This window comes from Nematocida minor, assembly GCF_024244105.1.
Source record: "Nematocida minor strain JUm1510 chromosome Unknown 7677, whole genome shotgun sequence".
NCBI lineage: Eukaryota > Fungi > Microsporidia > Nematocida > Nematocida minor.
This window is the reverse complement of record NW_026250368.1, coordinates 1-17,298: the sequence shown is the minus strand read 5'-3', so window position 1 is coordinate 17,298 and position 17,298 is coordinate 1. Positions and strand designations below refer to the sequence as shown.

General features: G+C 41.3%; 11 protein-coding genes across 11 annotated transcripts; 5 read left to right on the top strand and 6 right to left on the bottom strand.

Moving 5' to 3' along the window:
• Positions 1 to 164: 164 nt before the first annotated feature.
• NEMIN01_2076 (exosome complex component RRP4) lies at positions 165 to 794 on the bottom strand (the record flags this gene model as incomplete). Its single annotated transcript, XM_051478018.1, has 1 exon — positions 165 to 794. One exon carries the CDS (start codon positions 792 to 794, stop codon positions 165 to 167), a length of 630 nt encoding a protein of 209 aa, XP_051333978.1.
• A 531-nt stretch (positions 795 to 1,325) lies between these two features.
• Positions 1,326 to 2,705, top strand: NEMIN01_2075 (cytosol aminopeptidase; the record flags this gene model as incomplete). Its single annotated transcript, XM_051478017.1, has 1 exon — positions 1,326 to 2,705. One exon carries the CDS (start codon positions 1,326 to 1,328, stop codon positions 2,703 to 2,705), a length of 1,380 nt encoding a protein of 459 aa, XP_051333977.1.
• A 365-nt stretch (positions 2,706 to 3,070) lies between these two features.
• On the bottom strand, positions 3,071 to 3,625 carry NEMIN01_2074 (uncharacterized protein; the record flags this gene model as incomplete). Its single annotated transcript, XM_051478016.1, has 1 exon — positions 3,071 to 3,625. The coding sequence occupies one exon, from the start codon at positions 3,623 to 3,625 to the stop codon at positions 3,071 to 3,073; it is 555 nt and encodes a 184-aa protein (XP_051333976.1).
• A 399-nt stretch (positions 3,626 to 4,024) lies between these two features.
• NEMIN01_2073 (structural maintenance of chromosomes protein 5) lies at positions 4,025 to 7,039 on the top strand (the record flags this gene model as incomplete). The annotated part of the gene is made up of 1 exon (XM_051478015.1): positions 4,025 to 7,039. The coding sequence occupies one exon, from the start codon at positions 4,025 to 4,027 to the stop codon at positions 7,037 to 7,039; it is 3,015 nt and encodes a 1,004-aa protein (XP_051333975.1).
• Positions 7,040 to 7,362: 323 nt separating this feature from the next.
• Positions 7,363 to 8,553, top strand: NEMIN01_2072 (exopolyphosphatase; the record flags this gene model as incomplete). Its single annotated transcript, XM_051478014.1, has 1 exon — positions 7,363 to 8,553. One exon carries the CDS (start codon positions 7,363 to 7,365, stop codon positions 8,551 to 8,553), a length of 1,191 nt encoding a protein of 396 aa, XP_051333974.1.
• Positions 8,554 to 8,593: 40 nt separating this feature from the next.
• NEMIN01_2071 (uncharacterized protein) lies at positions 8,594 to 10,315 on the bottom strand (the record flags this gene model as incomplete). The annotated part of the gene is made up of 1 exon (XM_051478013.1): positions 8,594 to 10,315. One exon carries the CDS (start codon positions 10,313 to 10,315, stop codon positions 8,594 to 8,596), a length of 1,722 nt encoding a protein of 573 aa, XP_051333973.1.
• A 28-nt stretch (positions 10,316 to 10,343) lies between these two features.
• Positions 10,344 to 10,772, top strand: NEMIN01_2070 (uncharacterized protein; the record flags this gene model as incomplete). The annotated part of the gene is made up of 1 exon (XM_051478012.1): positions 10,344 to 10,772. One exon carries the CDS (start codon positions 10,344 to 10,346, stop codon positions 10,770 to 10,772), a length of 429 nt encoding a protein of 142 aa, XP_051333972.1.
• Positions 10,773 to 10,774: 2 nt separating this feature from the next.
• Positions 10,775 to 11,074, bottom strand: NEMIN01_2069 (frataxin; the record flags this gene model as incomplete). The annotated part of the gene is made up of 1 exon (XM_051478011.1): positions 10,775 to 11,074. One exon carries the CDS (start codon positions 11,072 to 11,074, stop codon positions 10,775 to 10,777), a length of 300 nt encoding a protein of 99 aa, XP_051333971.1.
• Positions 11,075 to 11,592: 518 nt separating this feature from the next.
• NEMIN01_2068 (coatomer subunit zeta) lies at positions 11,593 to 12,105 on the top strand (the record flags this gene model as incomplete). The annotated part of the gene is made up of 1 exon (XM_051478010.1): positions 11,593 to 12,105. One exon carries the CDS (start codon positions 11,593 to 11,595, stop codon positions 12,103 to 12,105), a length of 513 nt encoding a protein of 170 aa, XP_051333970.1.
• A 104-nt stretch (positions 12,106 to 12,209) lies between these two features.
• Positions 12,210 to 13,550, bottom strand: NEMIN01_2067 (tubulin gamma; the record flags this gene model as incomplete). Its single annotated transcript, XM_051478009.1, has 1 exon — positions 12,210 to 13,550. One exon carries the CDS (start codon positions 13,548 to 13,550, stop codon positions 12,210 to 12,212), a length of 1,341 nt encoding a protein of 446 aa, XP_051333969.1.
• Positions 13,551 to 13,930: 380 nt separating this feature from the next.
• NEMIN01_2066 (uncharacterized protein) lies at positions 13,931 to 17,298 on the bottom strand (the record flags this gene model as incomplete). The annotated part of the gene is made up of 1 exon (XM_051478008.1): positions 13,931 to 17,298. A coding segment is annotated over one exon (3,368 nt), but the record flags the coding sequence as incomplete, so codon positions are not given.

The following is a 17,298-nucleotide window of genomic DNA, read 5'->3' as shown; positions in this document are numbered from 1 at the left end:
GCAATGGCAGCAGACTCTTCTCTCTTCTCTTTATCTGTGTGCTCTCTGCTTTCTATGGGCTAAATTAACTAAAAGAGCAATAATCGTGAAATGGAGTGTGCTTTTGCTGTTTTTATTATTTTTCTGTTCAAAATCGGCTGGTCTTTTGTGTTTTAATTAATTTTCTATATGTACTCAAACACTCTCGATGCTATTTCTTTAATCTCTCTGTGCGCTGCTGTGTCGTCGCTGTGAATGACTATGCACCCGTTCTTTCCTGCCACGATTTCTACCTCTTTCCCGTTCATTGTCTCGTGGTGGTACTGTTTCCTGTCTTTTAGCACTTTGTCCGTTTTCAAGAGAACTCCAAACGATATTTTTCTGTACTTTGGGTTTCTTGTGTGCAGCTGCACTTTGTTCCCCACCGACTGCACCTCTGCTATGACAATGTCCCCGATTGCGTAGTACTCGCTCATCATTATCTCGTCTAGCTCTCCTTTTCTTCTCTGCACGTTTCCTATGAGGTTGATTGAGTTGAGGAGAAGAACAGACTCTTGTCTTGTGTTTATTTCAATGTACCACCTTTTGTTGGCTATTCCTGTCACCTTTCCCACCACAACATCTCCTATGCACGGGTTGTACCAGTATGTTTCTGTTTCAACAGTTATTAACCGATCTACCTGCGTTACACGCCCGCAGACACTTGCCACAAACATGTCCTCTGCGTTTTCTTGTTTTTCTTTGTGGATTCCGTGCCCCTCCAGACAGTCGTCTGTGTATTCAAGTCTCTCTCCTGGCCACACCACTTTGGACATTTTCTTCTAAATTTTCATCTGCGAATAATATAAATGCAAAAGAGCTGTCTCTACTTTTGAAAAAGTAGAAAGTGTAAAAGTAACTAGCTACGAAATAAATACTACTAGCTAGCCTCATAGGAAATTAATTACTACCGCACTCCTATGCTGCTCATCATACTAAGATAAAATATCCATCTATTATTTCATTTAATCTCCTATGCATCCTTACCAAATTCATAATCTATAGCTGACTTAAAGAGGATGTAGCGTAAGATCAGAGAATAAGATAAGAGGGTAATAGAAGATATTTAGTATAATGGAGCATAGAAGTAGAATTGATTGTGGCTATGTCTGTAAGTGTTTGTAATTCAAGTAGGTGCAAGGAAACTGTCCATATGAGGGTACAAGAGTATATGTGTGCTCTTCCATGGGAAATATTGGCTAAATTAACTAGTAAATATTTGCTCAATTAGTGCATGGATGTATTCTCTAAACAGTAATTGCGAAATTAATTAAATTATAAATCTATTTTATTTTTGAGCTGTTCTCATGGAATTAGATTGGAAGAGGCTCTGCTTCAGAAGCAAACCAGAGCTCGTTGAAGGAGCAACAGGAGAGATACTTATTTTCAAGGAAGTGTCTGATCTTCCTGAAAGCGTGCGAGAGATAGCGTCTTCTTTACCTGAAAACAGCAAGAACATGTGGACAGTCTACAAAGACAGAACATACATCCTGTGCAAGATGGCAGAGGACAAAATAGGAAACCCTGTGGAGGTAAGATCTACTGCAGCAAAGGCAACCAATGCGCTGGTGAAAGAAGGAGTTGCAAATATCCTTATTGAAAGCGTCTGCAGCATGACCCCATGGATTGCTGAAGGAATTATTGTTGCATCGTACAAGTACGACATACTCCACAGCAAAAAAAGCATGCAAGTAAACGTAGTCTACAAGGGAGACGATAAGGAAGTGCTCTCAGCCATTGAGATAGCACAGGCCCAGAACTTTGCGAGATTCTTGGTCGACACGCCTGCCAATAAAATGACGCCAACCCTCTTTGTGGAGTATGCAAAGGAATATTTACCAAAAGAGGTAACCGTTAAGGTGTACAACAGAAAAGAGATCCAAGACATGAACATGAATCTCTTCCTCGGAGTGTCTAATGGCTCAGCAGAAGAGCCAAAGCTCTTGGAAATATCCTACATGAAAGGCTCCGAGTGTGTAGCACTCGTTGGAAAGGGAATTACCTTTGACTCTGGTGGCATCAGCTTAAAGCCAGCAGCTAAGATGGCTGCAATGAAGGGAGACATGGGAGGCGGTGCATCTGTGGTGAGTACCATCGGTGCGCTTGCCAGACTATCAGCAAATGTGAGTGTAGTCGGAATAGTTCCACTAACAGAGAATATGCCCTCAGGAACAGCCACAAAGCCCGGAGATGTGCACATAGGCAGCGCAGGAAAGAGTGTTGAAGTGGATAACACCGATGCAGAGGGAAGACTCGTTCTTGCTGATGCTCTGGACCATGCGCTGAAGTTCAATCCTGTCAAGATAATTGACATTGCAACTCTCACAGGAGCTATCACTGTTTCTCTTGGGCCTGTGATGGCGGGTATTTTCAGCAACTCAGATGATTTGGCTAATGAAATATCCCAGGTATCAAACGAAGTGGGAGACAAAGTGTGGAGACTCCCCGTGACAGACGAGTACAAGTCTTTGATCTCCTCTGAGGTGGCTGATCTAAAGAATGTGGGTGGGCCAGCAGGCGGCTCCATTACAGCTGCGCTTTTCCTTAGAGAGTTTGTGCAGGATAAACCCTGGGCGCATTTGGACATCGCGGGTGTTGCATTCAACACACTGACGCCAGAGCTGCACGGAAAAGGCGCTACAGGGCGGCCGGTCAAACTGCTGACGCACTGGATGATGAGGCAATAAATAAAATATTAGCTTTTGAAAGTATTTGTGTAGAGTATTATTTAAATTATATTTGTAAAAATCAAATTTTGTAATTCTGTAATTCTGTAAAAATATTGTATGGGACAATTGACTTGTAGCATAGAAGAATTGAGATAAAACTCTTGACTTATTCTAGTACAGAGTATGATAGAAAAGTGCTGTTTTCTTACTAATTTCTATCTTAACTGGTATTGTAGTTTGATCTTGATAGTACCTATCTACAACGATAAAAGTAGACAGAAGTGAACACTATCGGTTTTTAAGCGAGGAGAAGAGTAAATACACTAATATTTATTTAATTGAGTGTGTCTGCACGAGCTGCTTTTGAAACCAAAGTGAGCTCTTTACATTTTTTTACTAGAGTGTATTTTTTCGTGTTGCATAAGATTATCAGAACGAGAAAACGTCTTGTTGCACCCGTGGAACGCACACTTGTATGGCTTCTCTCCCGTATGGATCCTGTAGTGCCTCTTCAGATGCTCAAACCGTTTGAATGCCTTGAAACAGTCTGTGTGCGTGCATATAAAAGGGCGGTTGTCTGCTCTTTCTTTCTTTTTTGGCGCTCTCTGCTTGTACATGTTCCTTGAGATAGAATGGCTCTCTTCCTTCGGGATGTGCATAAACTGGCTGGGCGTAAATCTGTTCATGTCCATGGTCGGCATGTTGTACGAGATGTCTTCGATGTTGTATGCCGCACACATGTCTATGATTTCATTAGCATACGAGTCCGTGTAGTCTCTTTTCGCTGTTTCCTGGAAAAATGTCTGATTGAACAGGCTTTCCTGATCATTTATGCTTTTCAGGATGATTTCTTCTATCTGGATCTGTTTTTGGCCTTCTGAAATATTTTGTTTTAGATTTGTTTTATCTCCAAAGATATTATTGTCCAGAGGCGACATGTTTTAGATTTAGAAACTGCATACGGAGTATTTTATTCCAGTATGCACCAATCGCCACTAAAAAAAACAAACCAATAACTTGTCTGAACAAACCACTTAAACACATGCTCTAGCGAGTGGACAAATAGAATGCAAGAGCAAGCTTCTCCGATTCAGCGCAAATTTGCCATTAGATGTGGCATTTCCGAAGACTAAGTCAATTAGTAGTCTGTGTATATCCAAATGGTATAGGTTTGCAGTTCAGTTGGCCTATTTATTCCCGATATGGTATGATTAACAGCTAAAAAGTGACGAGTGTTTATGTTTAAGACATTGGTGGTGTAGAAGAGCAGACACTATTGCAGGAAAATTCTGCTTTTCTGAAAAGAAGTAAAATTGAATTCTAAATATTTTTATTCTATGGGAAGCACTTTCTTGCACTCGCTCACTCTGACCAACTTCCAAAAATACAAAAACAAAACATTCACATTCTCTCCGCATGGAAACTTGATAGCAGGACTGAATGGCTCGGGCAAAAGCACAATAGCTGCGGCAATTGCGCTGACTCTGGGCGGAAACAACAAAACAATAGGAAAAACGCTTGCAACACACGAGATAATAAAATATGGAGAGGCCAAGGCAGTTTCCGAAATAGTCATAAAAACAGATAAGAGAGAAGAGCTGTCTGAAATAGTAAAGATAAACGGAAGAGCAAAGGAAATAAACGTCGTAATAACACGAATAATAACGGCACTTGGATCAACGTATAAAATAAACAGCATTCCCGCATCGTTCAATCAGGTCAAAGAAGTGACAGAAGCACTGAACATACAAATAAACAATCTGGGACAGTTTTTGCCGCAGGACAGAGTAACAGAGTTTTCAGGGCTTGCAGAGGAAGAGCAGCTGGAAACCTCCTTGAGAACATGCGATCCAGAGATGCTGAGAAAAAAGAAAGAGCTAGAAGAGATTGATGACAACCTGTCAAACTACAAACAGAAACTGCAAATAGAGATAGACCAGCAGAGCCAGCTGAAAGGAAAAATAGCAGCACTTGAGGGAGAGAGCAAAAAGCTGAAAGAGTTTTTGGACCGGAAACAGCAGATAAGTCTGCTCCAGTGCAAGATCAAATGGGTGGAGTATGTCCTGCTGAAAGAGCAGTATGACAAGCTAAAAGAAGAAGCTGATAGGAATAAAGAAGAGTACAGCAAAAGCCAGACAAAAGTGGACGAGCTGGAAAAACAGTATGTAGAAGAAAAAGACAGACTGAGCAGATCAAAAGAAGAGAATGCAGAGATATTGGATATAGGAGAGCTCACAGAGCGCGTGAGAGAAATAAAAGAGAACGAAGAAGAAGAGAATAAGCTGGCGGACAGGATAGAAACAATTCAAAAGAGAATATCCAGAATAGAGCAGGAAAAGTTTGAAATAAAACAGTGGAAGGAAGAAAAAAAAACAGAAAAGCCAAAACCCAAATTAACAGAACACCTGAAAGAGGAACTGAACAGGCTCGAAGAAGAGAACAGAGCGTGCAAAATGCAGGACAGCTCGTGGCAAATAGACTCCGCCATGAAATCAACAGAAATAAAAAACATCGAGATGTCGATCAAAAAAGAAGAAGAAAAAGAGACACGGCTGCTGGAGGCTTTAAAAAGCATTCATGCGGACACGTACACCACACTGAAGCTGATGGAGTCCAGCGAGAAAAAGTGGGAAGTTGACCTGCCCGCCATTCTAACGATGAAAATAGCCAAAGAAGAGTACAAGGAAGAGCTGAGCAGCCAGCTGAATGTCCATGCACTGACGTGTTTTGTGTGCCATAGTAGAGAGTCATTTCAGGAGTTTGTCCATGAGTTTAAAGACAAAAGGAATTTGGCCATCAATGTTGTAGAAAGACAAAACAGCACACAAACAGGCGGAAGTGCACACACACAGCGCCCACGAGAAGAAGCTCCACTTGATGAGAAATACGGCATGGTGTATCTGTCAGAGTGCATAGACGCACCGCCGGCAGTTAAGGAATTCTTGAACATATTTTCGAAACTCTCGTACATTCCCGTTACGAAGATATCGCTCACAAATGAGCACGAGTTCTTCAGCAAATACAAAAAGATCACAAGAATTATCTCGAACAAAAGAGTGATTGAAATCAAAAGGTCCTCGTACACAAAGGATGAAACACTATCTATATACCCTATATCAAAGGGAATTGACATTTTAACAAAGCCTCAGGACAGCACATTGAAAAACAAACTAGAAGAGCTGAAGGCAGAAAGAGAGCAGAGAACACAAAATAGACAAAATGTGCTAAGAAAAAGAGAGGTGGTTGAGAAGAGAATTAAAGAGCTGGCGCACCTCAAGGAAACAGATCACCTGGAAAGCGAAAAGTACGAAAGAAGAAAAAGAGCAGCGCAGGCGTACGTAGAAAGAACAGAGGAAATCGAAAAAGAAAGCATAAGTCTAAAAGAAGAAGAAAAAATGGTAAACACCGCACTGAAGAAGCTGAAAAATGAGGGGAAAATACCGTGGAAGAAGCTGCCGCTCAATGATTTGCTAAAAAAGATCAGTGAGGTAGCTGAGAGATCAAAACTAATGCAAAAACAGTATGAGCTGCTGGAAAGTATGCAGCACACGCTACTTACAGAAAAACAGGGCCTAAAAGACCAGCAAGTTAAGAACATACTGGCAGAGCACAATATGAACGAGCTAAAAAAACAAGCTAAACAGAAAAACGCTGAAGCGAATGCTATACACGAGATGAAGCCTGATAGCAGCGAGATAAAAATGAAGCTGAAAGAGATGCCCACATGCATAAAAACGCTTACAGGCCTGCTAGCACAGGAGAAAGCCAGAGCAGAGCTGTCCATTGTGAACTATGCTGCAATAGATGACTACGAAGCCTGCAGACTCTTGCTCGAAAACCAAGAAAAAACACTGCGAAAGCAGGAGAAAGAAAAAGGAAAATATGAGTCTATTAAAAAACAAAAAGAGGCCGATCTTAAATCAGAAATTGACCTGCTGATAGAAAAGATAAACGAAAACGCAGACTGCCTATTCAAATCAGCTGGCATCAAGGCTGAAGTGCTCGTGGAGTACGCAGAGTCACCGCGTAGATGGAAACTAGTTCTAAAAGTGCAGTTTAGAACGGAAGGTAAGCTGGAAGTCTTATCAGCAGGAAGACACAGCGGCGGAGAAAAAGCCGTTTCAATCATACTCTATCTTCTATCAATGCAAAGACTCTCTGAATCTCCTTTTCTTTTGGTGGATGAGATAAACCAGGGGATGGATGCAGGACACGAGAAAACTATCCACAGCATGTTGGTGGGAACCAAAGCAGCCAATTCAAAACAAATTATTGTAATTACTCCCAAGCTCATTTCAGGCCTGGACTACGCACCAAGCACGAGAGTCCATATAATCATGGAGACAGCATGAGAAATAAATTCTAGAGGTACAACATAGTGTAATTCAGTGCCTAAAGAAGAAATTAACGGATAAAGGGTTTCCCCTGTACTTCTCAAGACAAAATGCCGTCCTTGCGCAGGGGCATGCTGATCATCTCAGTTATGTCATGTAGTGTGGTGGTTAGCCAAATGTGCAAAAAAAATAATAATAAATATCCCCCAGAACAAAATATGTTCAAGTTATTAAAATGCATTTACAAAATAATTTCACTACAGAAATCGAAAAACATCCACTTTATTTAAAATTATTTGGCTTTTATGTGCATATTCAAACAAAAAAACAAAGAGTGAAAGATGAATGATAGGACACTTCAGCTCATAAAAGAGTGTGGCATAAGGAACAGGCTTGAGGATATATACAGATATGAGAGCGCAAAGGAGGCAATGAGCATCACTCTTGGAAACACAGGATGCGACCAAGACTCTTTCATAGGGTCGCACATACTGGCGCTGATGGAGAGCAGAGTTCCTGTCATAAATATGTGTAGAAAAGTGTTTGAGTACAAACTAGATCTGCTGTACATTGCCAATCTAATGGGCTTATCTCTCGATGATTTGGTTTTTTTGGAGACAAGCGGGTCTGAGCGGCTGCTTGTCAGAGGAAGAGACAGAATATCTTTTGGAGCAGCAAAAATCACAGCCTTTCTCGTTGATTTCAGCAGCCCAGATAAGAGCTTAACGAGATATGGCGCATTTTCTGTAGATAAAATAGTTGATCACAGAAAAATACTCGAGATGGACACGATATGCAAAGAGGCACACTGTGTATGGGTTGAGCTAAACGTGGGGTCTTGCTGCAGCCTAGTTTTTCACTACATCAAAACATACCATATGGACAAGATCAGCACATCCCCCAAGCGGTTTATGTTTCTCTTTCTTCTAATAATTGCTATCCTAACAGACACATCGTTCTTAACAGAAAGAGTGCACAGTCTGGACAGATCTGCAGTCCAAGAAATACTTTCATTCACTGGAGAGGAAATGAGAGGAACACAAAGTATTTATGAACAAGTGAGAGAGCTGCAGGAGAGCGAAGAAAAAGTGGACACAGAAATAATTTTGCAAATGTGCCACAAAAGAACTGCATACACAGACGGTTCAGGAAGGTTCTTTGGAACAAGCACTGTGCACTTTGGATACGATGACTGGGTGGCAAGAGATACAAAGAAAACATTTTTATCAAAAATAGCAGAGTTTACATCCAATAAAGAGTACGAGTTTCTTGTCATAAACAGCCACTCGCACGGCGTCAGAGAGTTCTTCATATATCCACCGCCAAAGATTGAGTTTGTGCGAGAGGTGCTGTATAGAAATCAAGAAATAGACAAAAGAGAAATAAAGAACGATCCTGAGCTAGCTGTTTACAGAACGGACAAGAGTTTCACGGGAAAAGTAGTTATACCCAATATTTTAGATTATTTATCCAAGGCGGAAAATGCTAAAAAAACAGGCAAATTGTATCAAAGTGTTATTTTTATTCAGTAGACACCGCAGCCTCCGTAAAATCAATGCGAGTTTCTATGCTCTACTTTACTCCCGCAAGATGCAGGATAAGATCTTTCATTTGGATCGTCTGCTGGGCGGGTATGTGCGAAGGTACTTCTGTTTGGTTATCTACAAAATAAAATATTTTTCTATCTGTGTCATCTAATGGAATAGCTTTCAATGCTCTACCCCCTCCGTTCTCTATCAGTTGTTCTATCCTTTCCCTATCTTTCTCCATCATAACGCATACAGTCCAGTCTGAAAACGCCATTTTGTTTGTTTCGTTTTTCTTCATTCTCCAGATAGGAGCTGCCATGATCAGTTTTCTTACTATCTTCTCGTTCTTGGGGGCGTCTATCTTTAGCTCTCTTGCTTCTAAACTATATTCAGCATCGTTTGTATAAGTGTTCATTTTCAAATCATCAACTACTCTGCAGTCCATGAGAATGCACCCAGCTGATATTGCCGATAGAAATTTAAGAGACACATTAACAGCTCCCACTATTAGGTGTGTGCACTCTGATGAGTACTCCTGCGTGTCAATTACGGTGGCGCCTTTTGTTCTGAGGACAGAAATTGCATTCTCTTTCAGAGAGTCTACTAGCCCTGTAAATTGCACCTTCCAGCTGTCTAGGCTGCTTGCTGCATAGTTTACCGATGCTCTTTTTTTTAGCTCTTTTCTCTCCATTACCACCTCTGGAACTGCCCGAAGGCCTGGAAGAACTTCAAATTTTCCTTCGTTCAGTTTTTTCATGTAGTAAATGCACTGGTTCAGCCACTCTAAGAGACATATGCTGATTTTGTACATTTTAAAATAGTTTTTAATTTTGCTTTGCAGCTGCTTGCTTTTCCTTTCTACTATACAGTGTGTGATCTTGCTGCTCATTTGCATTGATATTTCTCCTCCCAAAGCCTGCACTTTGTTTCTTGTTCTGAGAGATTCTTCTTTGCAAACCATTGGAAAAATAATTGATTTATCGAGAGGAAGCACAGGCAGCTCAGGCTGGTGCACAGAATATCCATCAGAGGATAGCAGAGTTCCCAGATCTGCGCTGTCAAGGATCCACTGGTACCAAACAAGGTTCTTTCCCTTGGTTGCATCGCCAAAGTGTATGGTGTAGTCTACATCAGGCCCCTGCTTCTCCACTCTGTTGCCTCCATGCTCAATCACCAGTCTTCTGACGAGTTTGTGGATCTCTGTGGTTCCTGCAAAACAGAATGTTTTTCCATTGAATATTTCATCTGTCAGAGGCTCGCTAATAAAACTTTCGTACTGAATGCTTTTTTTAAAGAGCCCAAACTGGTCATCGAACACGCTCTCTGCTGAAATAATGGGGATATCGCACTCTTTTGCGTAGAGAACTTTGTCGCTTACAAGGTCTGACGAGTTGACAACGAGAAAGTCGCAGTACCTGTTCATGATCGAAGAGTGGTACGCTCCATTCAGCTTGTAGTAATTAATAAACAGGTCGTTTGTGATGCCTGAGGTGCAGAAAGTGCATCCTTCGTACTTTCTTAGCCTAAACTGTTTTATGTTTTTTATAGATAGCGATTTGTACACCCAGAGCACGCTGATAACAGGGATTGACCATCTTTCAGCAAGGACTCTTTTTTCTGTAAAGGTGCTTTTATACGCCAGAAGGTAGGACGTACCTGAAGACATTGTCTCCTCCAGCTGGTATTCTGTTTTTTCGAATGCTTTTGAGATGCACTCTTTTTCCAATGAAGAGAGCCCGGTGGTTGTAAACTTAACAGATTTCATATAAAAAATTTAATGTTACATTTTTACAATGTCTTTAGAATCCACAAAAAGAAGAGTCAAAAGGAACAGAGAAATTATTTTGAAGACAGTCAAAAGAGGCGCAATCATAAATGGCTGTTTATTGCTTGCAAATAGAGTGTTCAAGAAAAGATTTTTGAATCTCGTGTTTGTCGTTACCATCGTGCTAGAGACTGTCGTGGCAGCCTTTCTAGCTTATTTGGTCAAGCCCACCATCATAAAAAATAGCAAAGGGCGGGAAATAAAGGACATGGGCGTAGACCTGACGTCAAGAGGCGTGATTCGCATTTTCATGGACATAATATACACGTGCTTTGGGACTAAGCTGGCGAGTCTGGTAATTGGCTCCAAGGCCTTCATTATTATGCTGATATTCATTCCCATCACTGCGTACTATGAGATATTCATGCGCAGAGAGGTCCGCAAAAAACAAAGATAGGGCTATTCTAGCATGTGCTGTTCGTCAAGTATTTCCTCTGAGATAATTTTCAATAAATCGTTTCCCTGGAAGTCTGTCCATTTATTTTCTTTATATTTGAAGTGGTACGGGCCGGAGATGGGGGAGGAGAGCCAGATCTCGCTCTTTGGCGGCTGTCTGTTCACCACGAATGTGCCTTTATGTGGGACATCAACCGATATCACGTTGTCCTTTAGAACCACGCTATCAATCGAGTTGTCGAGTGCAGTGAATATTCTCTGCATGATTCCTTTTGAAAGTGTGTCGTATGAAGGCTGGAGCATAGTCTGGTGCGATCAAATTTTTCAATACTTAAGACAAAAATAAGAAGAACTTCCAACGTTTATTGAATAATTTGCATACCGTGCAGAACAAACACAGCGCAAATTTCTTGGATTGTCTGAAAAAGAAGAAAAACCCAGCTAATGAGATATTAGCAGTGCCAAAAGAAACAGAAGGGAAGTATAGTAAGCAGTTCCCATCAAAAATAGGAATAGAAGAAGAGGCTTAAATCCTTACCAAAAGATAATTTAAATAGGAGAGAGTGAGCGTTTACAGTGTAACAAATTGAAAAAATGGCAAAATACTCTCAAATTGGATAATAGCTGCAGGGTTGCAGAATTCAAAAATAAAAAGAGCATGGCATCTATTTCTTGTCCTAAGATGCAGAAGTACTTCATTTTGTGGTTAGAATAGAGAAATGCACAGTCTGTGCATGGAAAGTATTTTATTTTTATTTATTTTTGCCATTGAGATTCTTTTGTTTTCTTCATATGCGGGTGTTTCTTTTTTCATATTATTTATGTGCAGCACAGAAGTAGTCAGAGGACTGGCTGTTATTGGAGAAAACGGCAATAGAATAATCGGCAGCCCCTTAGTAGTGTTGCAGACCGAGAAAGACCTTGAAAAGAGAATGTTTGAGAAGGCGAAAGAAACCGAAGAGTCTATCATTCTGTTCGAAGACAACCTTGTGCTATATAAAATAGTAGGCGATGTTTGCATCCTGCTCTATGCGCCCAACAGCGGGAATGAAATAGCGCTTTTCAATGCACTGGATGCCTTTTACTCGGCAGCTGTTAAACTGATCAATGGCCCAATGACGCAAAAGTCCATAGATAAGCACTACGACGAGATATTTCTGCTAATTGACTCTTTTATATACAAAACTCTGATTGTAACAGACAGCACGGCAGATCTCCTGGCCTCAATTCCCAAAAGAACCTTTGAGAGCTTAGAGTCCATGCAGATGCCATCTAAGCTGTCGAGTGCTCTGAAAAAAGCCCACAAATCATTTGCATCATCGTGGTTTAAATAGTAAAATAAAAACTCATTAAATTTTATTACTTCAAAATACACTCCTCAGATCAATCTACATTAATACATTTCGATCATTTACTGGTCTAACTGCTATTTTTCTGCTCACTGCAGCAGCTCTTGCGGGTTCTGGCGCTCTGCCTGCATATTGCACACTTCTGGATAGTTTGATAGCTCTGCTTTTCGGTACTCGTCCATAATCCACTGGACAGACTCCCGCGCAGGCTCAAACTCCTCAATGTACTCGTCCCCTTCTCTTTTGTACATGTCCAAAAATGCATTTCTCTTCTTTAAAATATCGTACTGTGTGGTTATTTTTTGCAGAGTTCTCCCAAATCCCGTTGTGTTTGAAAGAAGCAAACCTGAAATGCTGCTGCACGGTGATTTTGAAATGGCCATCTGAATGTTGGCAGGTGCCCAGGGCGCGAACTTAACAACTTCTCTTTGTCTGAGCCGCTGCATGCTTTTCTCAATCTCCCCCGCATCTACGCCCATCATGATATTAACAGCAGACAGCACCCTATTGGTCTCGCTCTCTTCAAAGTTAACTAACCTTGACTTTGGAAGAATGAGCCGTCTTTGCACATCTAAGCACGTTGTTTTGCGTATCGTATTTGTTCCAGGGTCAATAAACGGTGAGTACGAAGGAACCAAAAAGTGGCATCCCTTTATCGGAGAGGCCATCGACAAAAGCGTAGAAACGTCGCTAAATCTGCTCCCTGGGAATCTCAAGGTGGCTGTTGATGCTGCTGCCACTGATGATGCCAGTTTGTTCGTGTATGCCAAATTCGGAGACGACAGCTTCAAGGCATCCCCTACAACTGACGTAAGAGAGCCATTGTCCATTGCGATTACTCCGTCTGTCTGCTGCATCAGCCTGTGCAGTGTGAGAACTGTGTTGTACGGCTGCACAACAGACTCACTAACCTCTGTATTATTTGGGAAAATGGAAACAGTGAAAATTGAGGTTTTGGGCATGCAGTCTCGAATTTCTTCCAAAAGATAAGACCCCAGTCCAGACCCTGTTCCGCCTCCCACTGAATGGAATAGCATAAACCCGTCTAGGAAGTCGCTGCTTTCAGACTCTTTTTGGATTATTTCCAGAAGAGACTCTCTGTTTTCTTTTCCCTGCTGGTATCCGCTCGACCACACGTTTCCAGCTCCTCTGCTTTCAGCCCCCACCCAGACGTTTTCAGGGCTGAATAGGTGCGGTTTTTCGTTTGTGACGGATGAAATCACTCTGGGCTCCAAATCAATGAGAATGCCCCGGGGGAAGTATCTTCCATCGTACGATTCGTAGAAAAAGGCATCTTTTCTGTCGTTAGACCTCTGCTGCAGCACTTCTCCACTGTTGGATAGCCCGTGCTCTTTGCACACTTTCTCCCAAAACTCGCTTCCTATTTGGTTCCCGCACTGTCCAACTTGCAGAGTTATTATGTTTCCCATAAAAATATTTGCACTTTCTGTAATTAATAAGCTTATTTTAAAATAAAAGCGTAGAACAATAGAGAGTGCACCAGAATATCAGAACGTGTAAAAAGTAGAGAAGTGAAAATCAGACATTTAGTTGAATGGGTGTGTATACTGTAAAAGAATAAGAACAGTGCGACTGTGAAATATGTGGTTACTTATATGCTCTTTTGTGGCAACACTGTTTGTGAATGTCCTTGTATAGCACCTTAAAATCTTTACAGCTCTCCAGAGATTTGTTATGCTCTGACAGTAGATCACAGACTAGTTATCTTCCTCTGTATGAAGAAAAATAGTTAAGCAATTTTAATTTCAAAAAGCACAGATTACATGTAGACTAGTGGATATGCTATTTATTATTCGAGAATGGGGAAAGAAGTTAGCGACACCTTGGCTGCTTTGTACTTCTCCAGCTCTTCGGACTTTCCTACTAGATTCTTTGATATTTTTACGCCTGCCTCTCCGAAGAGCAGAAGAAGCTCGTTTCTTTCATACTCCTTCAAGTCAGCGCACATGCTGAAAAAGCTGTTTTTCATCTTTTCAAGACTTCCTTTGTTTGAGGTGATCAGTATGATCAGAGAAATCACAAGGCCGTTGTATGTTTTGTATTTGACTGCTAGCTTATCCTCTGAAGACGTGCTAGTCTTTATAAACAGATACTTTGACGCCTCTTTGATGCTTTCTGAGGTTGTGCTGTGCAGGTTCTTTTCTGCAAACTCTTGCATCGCATCTATTGTTTTTTCGGAGAGACTCAGCCTGCTCATGGCATACGTAACGGTCTTTACGATGTACAGTAGCAGCTTATCATCTACTTTTGATACGCTTGGAAGTTTTATCAGCGCCATAACAAACTTATCAGACAGTTTCATCTCGTTGATGGTTGCTATAAAATCAAAAATGATCTTCTGTCTTTTCTGGTCTATGTTCTTTCCTTCTTTTGAAGACTTGTTGTACGCCTTTGCGCCTTGGATTTCTTCGTGCCTGTCTGTTCCAAACCGCTTAAAGAGAATCTCTTCTGTTATTTTGTACTCTTCTTTGTTTGTCACCGGGTTGAACTCTTTTACTTCATAGAGCTTCACATCAACTGCATCGTAGCTGTCTTTTGCCCTGCTGTCAACTGTCAGGTTTACTCCGTTAATAGCAGATAGGTCCATTTCTGTCAAAAAAACAGACGCAATTGTTTCCCTAACTGAGCTCTTCACGGCTGCATAGCTGTTTGGGTCCTGCGCCTTTTTTCTTCCCTCTTTTATCTCTCTTTCCGTGTAGAATCCGTCCAGCTCTATCAGTCTGCGCACAAGAAGAGCCAGCGCCTCTTTTTCCACTTTGCTGATAAAGGTGCGCACTATTTTTTTGAGAGAAACCAGGAAGTTCTTGTGCAGCGCATACTTTGGAAGGGTTTGGAGATAGATGGAGTCGTAAATATGGCCGCTTTCCAGAAACACAGAAATAGGCGGGAAGTTGAATAGGTGCACGCTTGCTGATATTTTCTGGAACAGAAGGTAGGGAGACTTTTGCCGCAGCAAGTCTCGAGAAAAGTTTGGGTCTGCAGAAGAAGCGAGGCCCTCTTTCAGAAGAAACCCAAGTGAGTTCCATTTTTCAGAAAATATTTTGTCTAGAAGGCTCTGCGTGCCATCATACTTCTTGGCGTCAAAGTTTGTGGGAGCATCGATTGATAGAAGCAGATTGTAGTGGTTTGGCACAAGAATCTCAGTCGATCCACAGAGCCTGGAAAGATAGAGTAAGATATGAAGTATCTTGATGTGCGACATGGCGTACAACAGTGTATCATATGTTGGCCTTTTTTGCCATTTAACGGCTTCTTCTACTTTTTTGTACACGGATTTGTACTGCTCATTTATCATTGTAGTGAACACGAGTAGTTTCTCCTGGTTTATGCTTACATTGTTCAGTCTATCCTCTGTGCCGGGGCTGCTCTCTGCTGTGCTTGTGCTGCTCTTTACGCTCACATTGTCTCCTTCTTCTGGCTTATCATCTACTTCTTCTGAATCATCGGAATACTTTACGTTTTCCATTTCTGGGATAATCCGTACCTCTTTTTTCTTTAGTATTTCTTTCTTTTTAATGTCATTCTGTATGATATGGCCACTTTTGTCTCCTTTTGCGCTGTTTCCGCTTTCGCGTATGTGGATGCTTCTGTTGATGGCTGTGCTAGCCAGTAAGTCGATTGTATCGATTATATCTGACGCATCTTTGTCTGTGAAGAACTCGCACGAAGTGTCTGTGAACGCATTGCAGAAGTATCTTATGTAGTTTATAATTGCAGTAAACCGGTCATCAAGGGCATCCATGTGCACTGTGAGCAGGGCCCAGATAGTGCGCGCAAATGAGACTACATTCTTCTCTACGATGGTGTTTGCTGCATATTCATTTAGCTTTTCAAACATTAAATTCAGCCCGTCATTTGCCACTCTTTGGTCGCTGATCGTGTAGATAACCGAATACATTAAATTTCTGCTGATGTTTCTGATGAATAAGCCGGCGCACAGCTCTTTGTAGTAGTTTACAATGTGCATCCGCCCGTAAAGATCTATCATAAGCGACTGCACAGATCCATCCTGCTCTACCTCAGAAAGTATGCCATATGCGTGCTCCACCGTTACATCTGGCATGACGCATGTCGCAAAGAGTTCTCTAATTATTTTTGAGTACGGAATGTTCTCCAAATGTATTTCTTTGATGGACCGGATAAACAGAGCCAGCTGAACAGCACAGTCATCGGACAGAAAGACGGGTCCCTGGTTGAATTTAGATAGAACGTACAGGACAATGTATGGGTTGTCCAGTTTGTGCAGCACATGCAGGAATATTCTCTGTATTGAAGCTGTGCTAAGCTTTTTTGCTGTTTTCACCAGCAGATCTACCTTTGAAAGGAAGCTCTTGTTTCTGCTGTAGTACAAAGTGAGTCTTGCAAGTATTTGGTCTGCTCTGGCGAGCCGTTTGAGGCTTTCCTCTGTTTCGTGGTGAGGCTTTGATATTTTTTTAAAATCAATTAGTAATTTGCTTTTTGACTTTTCAAGCAGGGTAGTGCCGTATAATGCATCCTGTCTTCCCAGCATTTCTGTAGTGATGGGCTTCAGTGTAGCATCCTCTGAGTCGTGTCTTATCGTCAGGTTTACTGTCTTAGTGTCTTTTTTTGTGCTCTCTTTGCCGTCTATTTCGGTGGCCGTTCCTTGCCTAATCTCTTCACTAATTATGTGGCCGTCTTCTTTCTTTTCAGATTTTATCCGCTTTTCATTTCCTACTATTTTACCCTTTTTATCTTTCTTAGCGTCTTTCTTCTTCTTGCTTTTTTTATCTTTAGTGTCATCCTCATCATCTTTCTTGCCTTTTTTGTCCTTTTTACTCTTCTTGTCCTTTTTACTCTTTTTGTCTTTCTTAGAATCTTTCTCATCATCTGATCTAGAATCTTTCTTATCTTTGATATCTTTATTGCCCTTTTTACTATCCTTAGTGTCCTTTCTAACCTCTTCATCTTCTCTGTCCTTTTCATCTTCAGTGTCACCGTCAGTATCACTATCATTACTCTTCTTTTCATTTTTGCTCTTTTTGGGATCTTTGCTACTTTTCTTGCTATTTTGCACTTTCTTTTCTGTGCTGGCCTCCTCTGAGCTCACAGAGTCTTCATCTTCTGAGTTCTCTGAGCTGTCTTCTGGCTGTTTTTTGCTTTGCTTAGCTTCTTCTTTCTTTTTTTCTTTCTTTGGAG